The 12,388-nt window shown below is 41.4% G+C and overlaps 1 protein-coding gene across 4 annotated transcripts in view; it reads left to right on the forward strand.

The window, feature by feature from the left end:
• The first annotated feature begins 5,278 nt into the window (after nucleotides 1-5,278).
• Nucleotides 5,279-12,388, forward strand: part of WDR49 (WD repeat domain 49) — a 217,065-nt gene continuing 209,955 nt past the window's right edge. For 3 of the 4 annotated variants that reach the window (XM_077488031.1, XM_077488034.1, XM_077488033.1), the window contains exons 1-2: nucleotides 5,279-5,411; nucleotides 5,540-5,725. In XM_077488031.1, the coding sequence (XP_077344157.1) occupies nucleotides 5,567-5,725 (159 nt within the window). In that variant the 5' untranslated portion in view covers nucleotides 5,279-5,411; nucleotides 5,540-5,566. The remainder of the gene's footprint in view (nucleotides 5,412-5,539; nucleotides 5,726-12,388) is intronic. The other variant, XM_077488032.1, reaches the window with a different exon arrangement.

A 12,388-nucleotide genomic window follows, 5' to 3' on the forward strand; every position in this document is an offset into this window, starting at 1 on the left:
GAGAGAGGCCAGGGATAATATCCTTAAAACTATTTCCCTGGTAGAATATGCCCAAAAATGCCAAATGCCAGCTTGCTTGATCTCGACACTGAAAAAGCATTCGACCAGGTTCACTGGCAATTCCTAGAGAGAACACTTTAACAAGTGTGCCTGGGGCCAAATATGCTATGCAGGATCCTGGCTCTCTATGATAATCCTACAGCAAGGATACGATCTAATGGCCTCCTATCTGACCCAATATGGATTCGTAATGGAACCCGCCAGGGATGTCCCCTGTCGCCATTACTATACATACTCACTATGTAAATCTTGCCATGGCCATACGGCACAACTCCAACATTCAGGTTCTTTCTATCGGCCATTGTCAGTATAAATTATCCCTTTATGCTGTCGACCTCTTATTATTCGTCACCAAGCCCCACACATCTATACCAGCCATTATTGAGTCATTCACAGAGTTTGATTGGCTAGTAACGTTAAAGTAAATTATGATAAAACGGAGGCCCTTAACATCTCCCTACCCAAACCTACATTAACCCGGTTCACTCCTTATTTGGATTTAAATGGCAACAAAAATCTGTCAAATACCTTGGGATCCAAATTCCTTCCTCCTTGACCTCCCTGACAGATTGCGAACACCCCTTGAATCTTATGACAAACCGAACATCTCCTGGTTTGGCCGAATGAATGCCGTCAAAATGGACATTCTGCCTAAACTTGTATACATTTTTCAGGCAATTTCTAACCCCTCCTGTGGTTTCTTCCAATCCATCAATAAGGCTAGTCAGGACTTCATATGGCGTCATAGGAGGTCCAGGATTGGCTTTCATATTTTAGCTTTGCCTAAAAATAGAGTGAGCGTTGCTGTCCCTGACCTAAGACTGTGCTTCCATGCTACATCATTGATCAGAATAGTTGCCTGGTACCATGGCTCCTCCACTAAACTGTGGACAGCAGAAAATGACCGAATATCTCCCGACCTCGCATCCTTCCCATGGACACAGACCCCCTACAGACCTAATGCCCCTTGTGACCTCTGCTACATTGCGAATTTGGGACAGCTACCTTACCAAAGGTGTATTGTCCTCGAGACCCAGTCCCCTGACTCCATTATTTGATATCAACTCTTTCCCTCCGAATTGTGCTAAACCTAAATTTCTTGTTTGGCAAAAGTCAGAGGCCCCTCTGTTAAGACATATGCTCAGTGCTGGAAAACCAATTCCCCTACCTGACATGCTCTCTTCCTGCCACAACCCATCCATGGTTTGGCTTGAACACACTCAACTAAAGCACTTTATAAACAAAATACCGAACATTGACAATTTGACAAGACCACATACAGCCTTTGAATATTTGTTATCCCAGTCGGACAGACCAGAGCATTCACTATACCTGATATATCAGATACTGATTCAGGTCTCTTATCCAAACCCACCGATATTCCTTTCAAAATGGGTAAGGGAGATGAACTTGTCTCCAGATGTCTCATCTCATGCCCAAGAACGGAATTAAGGATCAAAAGGAGCTGCGCTAAAACATGACAGCACTAACCAATTCAATATAGTGAAAAATTACCATAATAACATTGAAAATGTTTCTGCGGGGCCCTGATAAGGAAAACCAACCTTAATTCAAGTCTCAAGCTCACCATATCCATGGGCATACCTACAAGTAATTTTGCACATACATAGGATCAACCCATATGGGACGATACCATATGTATACAATGTGTACTATTCTATTTTGAATTCATTCCATTATTTTAAAGTGATTTTGTTTAATGTTGCCATAATAAATTTAGTATTTTACTATACTGAGTACGCTCTCTTTTTCATTTGGGTCTACAAGTGGCTACCAATTTAAAGTCCAGTATCTTTCCAAAATCTCTTTTTGCTATCTATTTTTGGATGTGGTGCCACATTCTGAGTTGTATCTCAACATACTTTATTAGTAACTGCCTGCCCGTATCGAACATACAGGCAGACAGCTATACAGACATAAAAAGAATACAGTGCAGCGGTAAAAACAAATCTACACTAAAAGTAAATCAAATCAATTATGGCAAGAGAGAGGCCATATAAAAGTCCCAGTTCATAAGATTAAAGCCAATCCAAAAGGTTGAAAAGGGAATACCACACAGAGGTGTGACACTAGACAGACATAAGTTGTCCTCCTCAATGGTGACCAGAGTGCTCAGAAAGTAAAATCCTCTATGTGCATCCGTGCCAGTGCCTCCATCCCAAACAATGCTGGTCGCTCACCTCAGATCGTGGACCCCTAAATTAACAGACAGGTCAGTTAAGCATTCCCACTCAAGTAGGTAAAAAGGTTGTTGCCTATAAAGGATCCAGAGATTGGACTCATACACTTCCACAGCAGCGGCAGAATGACACACACAATACCAGATGGAAGATGTGGTAATCATGCAAAATCAATGAAAGGTACATAGTGTTCTCTCTAGTTGGCTTGAAGTAAAAAATTCACTTACTGATATCCCAGTGCTTGGATGCAAAGAATACAGCGAGCATCTCAATGAGAAAATGAAAGGTGACTGCGGATGATGTCACAGAGTCCTCCCCCAAGCGTATCGTCCCATTGGCGGCAGAACTTCCTCAGCTAAACAGACAGTCTTCTGGAGACTGGTATTACACCTGTGATCTGCTGATTGGGGGTGTAAGGCTTCTAAGAAAATAATGAATGCACATTTTTTACCTGCAAGAAATGTGCATTTATTATGTTTTTTGTAAAGGTGAACTTATCCTTTAACCACTTGCTGACCACCTGATGTAATTATACTGCGGCAGGTTGGCACAGCTGCACAAACCGCTGTAGGTGTACGTCGACCATAAGAGCTATAAGGGGTGGGCACGTGGCGCGATACCGATGTACGTGGCCGGTGGCCACGATGTCTGATGGCGACCCGCAATCGCTCCTCAGAGAGCCAGAACAGGGATCTGTCAATGTATACAAACAGATCCTTATTTTGTCAGGGAAGTAGAGAGATCTGCTATTGCTAGTGATTAGGAACTGCGATCTCTCTCTGCTCCCATCCAGTCCACTCCCCCCACAGTTAGAAAGCACCTCCCAGGGAACACTTAACCACTTGATCGCCCCCCCCGGTGTTAACCCCTTCCCTGCCAGTGACATTTATAAAGTAATCAGTGGCTATTTTTAGCTCTGGTCATTGTATAAATGTCAATGGTTCCAAAAAAGTGTCAAAAGTGTCCGATCTGTCTGCTGCAATGACGCAGCCCCGCTAAAAATCGCTGATCACCGCCATTACTAGTAAAAAAAAGAAATTTAATAATAAAAATGTCATAAATATATCCCCTATTTTTCAGACCAGGGGTGCCCAACCAGTGGCCCGGGGGCCACATGTTGCCCGCTGAGCCCTCTGATGTGGCCCGCGACCCACTGCTCTGGGATGGAATAAAATACTGTTATTAAAAGTAGGTTTATTACTAAAATCACAGTGTATATTTGGGCATATCTGTTCTGCAGTAGTTACTGGGCTGCTTTCAAACTGATCCACAGGTGCAGAGAAGTGCACCTGTGGGTTACCTGCACTGAGCCATAAAATTCTATTACCTGCGAGTTTGGTGTGCTTTCTGCAAGTGCACCACACCTACAGGATATAATAGAAGTCTATGGCAAAGTGCAGCTAACCTGCAGGAAAGCCATAGGTGAACTGTGCTGTACCCGTGATACGGGTAAACAGTGCATCAGTGTGGATGCAGCCTTACGTCCCTTTCACATGGTCAGTCCAACCGAATCTAAAGAGTGGAAGATGTAAATGGACTTGTGTTCATTTACAAACGCCTATCTCCAATCCAATCCGCCATCCCCCCGCTCCACTCATTATGGCCCATGACCAGGTTGCCTAGTCGCTTAAGTGGCCCTTGCTCTTCAAAAGGTTGGGCACCCCTGTTATAGACACTAAAACTTTTGTACAAACCAATCAATATATGCTTATTGTGTTTTTTTTTTACCAAAAATATGTAGAAGAATACATATTGGCCTAAACTGATGAAGTAATTTGTTTTTTATTTTATATTTATTATAGCAAAAAGTTAAAAATATTGTTTTTAATTTAAAATCGTCTGCCTTTTTTTGTTTGATCAAATACCACGAAAAGAAAGCTTTATTTGTGGGGAAAAGGGACATACATTTTGTTTGGGTACAACGTCGCACAACCGCGCAATTGACAGTTAAAGCGACGCAGTGCCGTATCGCAAAAAATGGCCTGGTCAGGAAGTGGGTAAATCCTTCCAGGGATGAAGTGGTTAAACAATATGGACATGGTAAAATTGAACAGGTATACATCGTATACGGATGAAATCGCAACTGAACAGAAGACAGATATGCTATCTGATGTACCCTTCTGGATTTCTATCTATATTCCCTCATCTGTTGACGTTGATGTGAAGGTTTCCACAACCTCTTCAGTGATCTCAATCACTCATTTCGGAATGAAAATGGTGGGAGGGGCAAGAATTGTCCCCACCCACCATGTATGGGATGCTGGCAGACCAATTGTCGTTAAACAGTTAAAATACTTACCTATGATTGGTGGTATCAAACAGCAACGGTCCTGGCACGAGTTGCTACCTATAAAAACAAAAAAAATTGCGTCACAAGCAGCAGTTACCGGGACAAGAAGAGAAGAAGACGTTCCCGCCCTCCCTTCCCATGTCGCGGCCTGTATTATGAGGTTATTTGTCCTTTTCTTTGAAAAGGGACTGTTTATTCTGTGTGCTTAAATGGCTTGAGCTTTAATAGCTAAGCTATGTTAATGTTGTTGAAATATTATTTTGTGTTTTTTGACAAATTTATGCTGAATAAAATAAATATATATTGATTTATATTTAAACCTATAATAAAAAGGCCGCGGCCGTTTAACTCCACACATATTGGTTTATTGTTTATTTATTATTAATGTTGATATATTAAATTTGGCTAGATATAAGTTCTGCCTAGCATACCATAAGAACACAGCACTTTTTGTTGGCTAGTATAAGGATATATGTATCCATCACATAATTCAATGCACTTAGGATCTTTATTGACTATCACTTTGTGAGAAGAGTGGATTTGGTGTGCACTATTTTGCAAATATGTGAAATAAAGTCAGTGTGATGTCTGATTAATACATGTAAACTTTGCATTTGAGTCATTGAAGGAGCCCTGGCTAGCAGTAGTTCATATGAAAAGTACTTGGTTGGGACGGGTAGGGGTGTGTGTTGCTCAGCTTTGTATAGAGTTGCCAAGTAACCAGTCACTGAGAAGCCTTGAAGTAAAGACATAAACATTCCTCCATTCCTGTCAATGCAATTTCTCACACCCAGCAAATCTTTGGGCACAAGACAGCTCTGCAAATGTGAACAAGAAGTTCAAACTTCATGTTTACAGAGGTATGTAAGAAAAACTTCACTGTACTTCTTATTACCAAACTATAAATAATTCACACTGTAGCTGTTCTGTATGTTCCTAATGAAAATCCCTGATTGTAATCTACCTCTGACATGTTTTCAATGCAAAGCACAAAGGTGTTGATTAGAAAGCAAAGATGAACAGCCAGATCCTTCACCCTAATGAAAGACAACCCAGTGTGCCTGCCGCCGTCTCGCTCGGCGAGGAAGGGTCTGAAGGAGGCCGACATCTAGGGGAATCGATTGAAAACAGGCTCAGTATAAAGGATTTCACCGCAATTCAAAATCTATTCAAGGTGAGTTAAAATACATGTACACTAATAGAAAGGTTTTGGCTTTTTGAGAGGAGAAATGCCTTCCGGGTACATCATATTTTTACGTGGACTCATAATGCTGGCCAGTTTGTGAATTGTGCCATGGACGTGCTTGCACTGCAGTGCGGAGTACAAGTATGGAAACTTTTGCTCATCCTTCCCAATGGCTGCATTAAGATACGCTTTTCCAGTGCTGTGTGTGTTCTGCTGCGGGAATTCTCCTTCACTTTTCAGTAAGAGCAGCAAAGATGTGGAATTCCCTTCCACAGGCGGTGGTTTCAGCGGGGAGCATCGATAGTTTAAAGAAACTATTAGATAAGCACTGGAACGATCACAACATACAGGTATATACAATGTAGTACTGACATAATCACACACATAGGTTGGACTTGATGGACTTGGTGTCTTTTTTCGACCTCATCTACTATGTAACTATGTAACTTTGTGTCCCAGAAACCAAAGAGAATGTAAAATGAATTCCTTCCAATGCTGACCATACACCAGTAGAAAAATGTGTCTTTGTATCGTACACTCCATTTGCTTTATCAGGATCAAATTGAACATCATTTTCAACTGAAGTGACATGGGAAAATGGAAAGGATGGACATTCTTTTCTCTAACAAATGAAATTCTATCTTTGAGTGCAGTTTTCATTCTGAAAAAAATCTACTTACCATGAAACTAGAATTCAAAACATTGGCATGGCAATTGGATGAAAGTTTGGAAGATTTTGATATAAACAATTTTTCTGAATTTAGAAATGAACGTTCAAATGACATTTTGCTGGTGTACAGCCAGCTTTAGAGAAAACTCTATCTGAGATAGCTGCAACTAAACCTGTGTCCCCACTGAAAGATTTATCCTCACCTTTTGTTCCATTGATAGTGGATGCCAACAAACGTGGTGTGTGACTAAAGCCAGTTAAAGATCACAGTGGCAACCTACCACTGCAGCTGGTGCTATAGAGATATATTCTAAAGCCAGCCATAGACGGTGCGATTTTCTTTCCCGCTGAACCGGCCAAGATTCAAACCATGTATGGGCAGGCTGAATGTACCCAAGTTGATTGATCGATCTACATGGATACATCCAGCCTGCCAGAGTTACATGTGATTATTGCTAGCGGCTTTCATAATGTGTGTGTGTGTTCCCCCAGCAAGGATGGCTTCCCCTCCTGCCAGGAGAACACAATTGCTCCACAGGAGTAATTCCCCCATCAATGCTGCTTATGTTGATGGGGGAATCAAGCGATTATCTTTACTGCAACCCATGGTTGCATGATAGAAAATGACACCATCTATGGCCAACTTTATCTTTTATCCCCATATCACTAGCTGCACTGGTAAGCTATCACCGTGCCCTTTGCTTTGTAACAGTCTGTCTTTACCTACATACCAATTATATGTCTAAAGCTCACCTTACATGTGGCAATTTGATAGTGTAAATAAAAGTCTGATTCCATTTTTTATTGAAATTAAAGATACTAAATGGTGGTTTCATAAAGGAGATGGGATTGAAATTGCCTCAAACAAACCCTGTGGAAAAATCTGATCTTATTTAACATAATTGCTCTAGGTTTATTTCAGTTTTTTTTATTCTGTTTTGTGTATTATTATTATTATTATTATACAGGATTTATATAGCGCTAACAGTTTGCGCAGCACTTAACAAAATAAAGGCAGACATTACAGTTACATTACAATTTGGTACAAGAGGAATCAGAGGGCCCTGCTCATTAGAGCTTGCAATCTAAAAAGGAAGGGTCAATTTATACAAAAGGTAATAGCTGTGGGGGATGAGTTGATGGAAGAAGTAAAACAGTGTTAAGGCCCGTACACACGATCAGACTTTTTGACAACAAACATGCAAATTAGCTCTTTTGGAGCAACATCCGACCATGTGTACGCTCCACCGGACAAACTTTTTCGGTTTCCATCAGACTTTTGTTGGCTGTGGGAACGGACAAACTTTTTGACAACATAAATTCGATGGAGCAAAGTCTGATAGTGTGTACACAAAACCATCTGACTTTTGTACAAAGTACAAACACGCATGCTCAGAACCAATGCAAAAGATCAGACAACAATACAGAAGTTGACCAAAGGTGGCCCTGGAGTAATTGAACGTCCTCTTTTGAAGTGTCGTCAGTACGTTGCAACGTCACTACGTTAGTGTTTGTTTCCTAAAAAGTCAGATCGTGTGTATGCAATACAAACTTACGGCCAACGCCCTTTGTGCGAAAGTCCACGGGAACGTTTTTACAAAGTCCGATCGTGTGTATGGGGCTATAGTTAGAAGCAGGATAAGCTTCTTTAAAGAGAAGGGTTTCAGGGATCATCTAAAGATGGATAGATTAGGGGACAGTTGGACAGATTGGGATAGGGAGTTCCAAAGGATGGGAGAAGCTCTGGAGAAATCCTGGAGGTGAGCATGGGAGGAAGTGACAAGAGAGCTAGAGAGCAGGAGGTCTTGGGAGGACCGAAGAGAGCAGCTTGGTTGGTATTTTGGGACTAGGTTAGTGATGTAGCTGGGGGCAGACTTATGGATGGCTTTGTAAATTATTGTTAGTACTTTGAATTTTACTTGTTGGGTGAGTGGAAGCCAGTGCATGGATTGACCTGGGAGGGTTGGAGGACACTGAATGGTTGGTAAGGTGGATGAGTCTTGCAGTGTATAAATTTACATTTTCCCAGTAAAATGAAGGCTTTCTCTGTTAGAATTTTGGCATCAATATCTTTTTGTTTTAAGTGCCTAAAATCTGAAAAAAGTAACCTGTTTTCCCACTATCTTTTTATGAAGATATTTTTATCCAGTGAGCGTAGCTTCAGGAAATTACTCTATAAAGTATTTCTCCTTCCTCTTTGCACCATGCATTTATTGTATCTGTGAATAGGGTCACCCCGCTCGGATCGGCACATGCCGCGCTCCGCGCAGCGCTCCGCGGTCTCGGCCTTAGGAAAGGCCGTAGATTCGGCCTAGCTCCGAAGCGGCGGCCATCTTTCTACACCCAGGCTGTTTACACTGTGATTGCTCCGATGGAGCGATCACTTGTAAACAAAAGGGCATCATGTCATGATGCCGGTTTCTCTCTCCCCTCTCTGTACTAATCTGTACAGTGGAGGGGAGAGATCGGATGGAAGCAGCCATCCCTCCGTACACTGCAGTACCCAGCAATACCCTGCCAATACCCAGCAATACCCTGCCAATACTCTAGCAATACCCTGCCAATACTCTGCAATAACCTGCCAATACTCTAGCAATACCCAGCAATACCCTGCCAATACTCTAGCAATACCCTGCAATACCCAGCCAATACTCTGCAATACCTGCCAATACTCTGCAATACCCTGCCAATACTCAGTGATACCCTGCCTGCCAATACTCAGCGATACCCTGCCTGCCAATACTCCGCGATACCCTGCCTGCCAATACTCTGCGATACCCTGCCTGCCAATACTCTGCCATGCTCAGCCGTACCCAGCCAATATTACAGTGGGGGAGATTGTGGATATTACAGTGGGGACTATATGGTGGTGGAATTTTCACAGGTTATTTGCTGATCCGAAAAATGATCCGATCCGTGACTCTGATCCGAGGAACGATCAGATCCGTGAGTTTTTTGATCCGTTGCACCCATACTATTTTGTCAATTTTTTTTTTTTTTTTTTTTTTTTTTTTTTGAATTATGTTTTAATATATACTTACACATTTAAATTGTAATACTGGATTCACATTTGTGAAGTGCATTAACATTAATTTCACAAAGGCAGCCCTATTATTTGATTGACCATTGGTCATCCATTTTACTGACATAATTCTGCCACATTTCGTCTCTTTCCAAGCACTAAGCCTAAAATGTATCTGCCATCTGCCTCTCTGAATCCATTAAAACATTTGAAAATATTACTGAACCCTGATGAAGGTGGAGCTTGGTTTGCCCCCAAAATGCTTTGACCATTGTTTTGTGAATCATTAAACCTGTTTTGGACTCCTTTATGAATTTGGTGTGGCGCACCTTTTGCATAGCAAGACCACTTACTGTTATCTCACATATATATTATTATTCTTATTATAGCCAAATTTACCACCCTAACTCCTCCCACACCTTTTACACTACATAGACAGTAATATACCGAAACGTGCGGATTGTTCCTGATTTGTGTGCTATTACTTTGTCGAACGTTTTGCTGAATGGTTCACAAAATATCATCGTTTTTGTGGCGAAACTGGTCCCATAGGAATGAATGGTGAAATGTTCAAAGCTTGAATGGGAGGTGACAAAAGCTGACAACCCCATGATCAGCTAAAACATTATGACCCCCCCCCCATGATCAGCTAAAACATTATGACCCCCCCATGATCAGCCAAAACATTATGACCCCCCCATGATCAGCCAAAACATTATGTCCATGCCATAATCAGTCAAAACATTATGTCCACCCCATAATCAGCCAAAACATTATGTCCACCACATGATTAGCCAAAACATCATGTCCACGCCATAATCAGCCAAAACATTATGTCCACCCCATGATTAGCCAAAACATTATGTCCATGCCATAATCAGCCAAAACATTATGTCCACTCCATAATCAGCCAAAACATTATGTCCACGCCATAATCAGCCAAAACATTATGTCCACCCCATGATTAGCCAAACATTATGTCCATGCCATAATCAGCCAAAACATTATGTCCACTCCATAATCAGCCAAAACATTATGTCCACGCCATAATCAGCCAAAACATTATGTCCACCCCATGATTAGCCAAAACATTATGTCCATGCCATAATCAGCCAAAACATTATGTCCACGCCATAATCAGCCAAAACATTATGTCCACCCCATAATTAGCCAAAACATTATGTCCATGCCATAATCAGCCAAAACATTATGTCCACCCCATAATTAGCCAAAACATTATGTCCATGCCATAATCAGCCAAAACATTATGTCCACGCCATAATCAGCCAAAACATTATGTCCACGCCATAATCAGCCAAAACATTATGACCACCCGACTATCAGCCAAAACATTATGACCACCTGATTATCAGCCAAAACATTATGACCACAACACGATCAGCCAAAATATTATGACCACCCCATGATTAGCCAAAACATTATGATCACCCCATGAAACAAAATAACTACTACTATTCATACTTTTTAAAATATTAAGCTTTTTAACACTTTTCACAGTTACTCCAGCCACTTCAACCACACAACAGTAAGGCCGCGTACACACGCGGGGACTGTTCGCCCAACTTTGTCCGCTGAACAGTGTTTCGGCGGACAGTCCGCCCATGTGTGGGCTTTCAGCGGACAGTTTCAGCAAACAGTCTGCTGAACAAAGTTTTTCGGAAATTCCGAAAAACTGTCCGCTGAAACTTGGTTTCAGCGAACAGTCCCCTCGTGTGTAGGCTTGTTCGTCAAACTAAGTTCCGCGCATGCTCAGAAAGGATTTACACGCCGAAAGTTGTAATGCAGTGTATAGGACGTCGTATTTTCCGTCCCGTCTTACGTGCCGTTCACGTCATCGCGCACGGTTTCAGCAAACTGTTCGTTCGTCGTGTGTGGGCAAGTCCGTCCATGCTAATTTTGAGCGGACTGTTCGCTGAAACTGTTTGACGGACAAAGTTGAGCGAACAGTCCCCGCGTGTGTACGCGGCCTTACTCAAGTCACTCCACCCAGTTACTGTGCCCACTCCAGTTGTAGACTACTGTAAGTGGAAGCAAGAACACTTCACAGAATTTCCCCAGAAATTGTAGCTTTTCTAGTTCTAAAATATCTCCATCATGGTCATGTAGAATAATTGCAAGAAAGGGAAGAAGTCGTAAGTCCTATGAACCTGTTAGCAGTCAAGCTCAGAGAGTAAAATATGAAATTATCTGATTATGGTTATTGACACTGTCACTTTAACAATTAAATGGAGAGGTAAGGCTCAAAGGAATAGGTCTGGCTGTCTTGTATGTGAGGTTTTCCAAGCCAACAACATACCCAATTCTGATAGAAGTTAAAATATATTGTTTTTATTACACAAGATTTTTTTCCTTGCCAGTAATGGGTTACCTGTGCCAGCCTTCACTAAATAATTATAGTAAAATAAAAGTTTTCTTCACATTTCAGTAGTTTTATATTTTACAGTCCTAAATGGTGAAGGGCAGAAATAACCCTAATGTAACTGAGGGTCAAAGTATACACATAGGAGGATGCTCTGTATGGGAAGAGTAAATGTCTCTCAGATAAGCATGCCATGACATGTTAAATATTAATCTTTGTAGAGAAGCTGTGCAGGTGATCTATAAATAGGTGAAGGCGATCTATAAATAGGTATACTTATCAAAAGGTGCATCTTTGCAATGAATAAATCAAATATCAAGATTTCCATAAGGCACTGTGAGCATACAAATGTAAAAACTACACCATACATACTGATTGCACATATTTTTTTAGAGAAAAGTAAATATTCAGCTTGGGTTCACACTTATGCGAATTTACAGTGGATTTGATGCATTTAGGAACACACAGATTCACAAGTCACGTAAAAAGCATAGTATTTCATGGCTTTGGTTCACACCTAATGTTGCGAATTTGGTGCAAGAAAAAGAAAAAAGGGTCCTGTGCGCGGTAACTGCTGGT

Source organism: Lithobates pipiens, unplaced genomic scaffold (assembly GCF_037356315.1).
Source record: "Lithobates pipiens isolate NorthernLeopardFrog02 unplaced genomic scaffold, aLitPip1_a1.2 Scaffold_18, whole genome shotgun sequence".
NCBI classification, from domain to species: domain Eukaryota; kingdom Metazoa; phylum Chordata; class Amphibia; order Anura; family Ranidae; genus Lithobates; species Lithobates pipiens.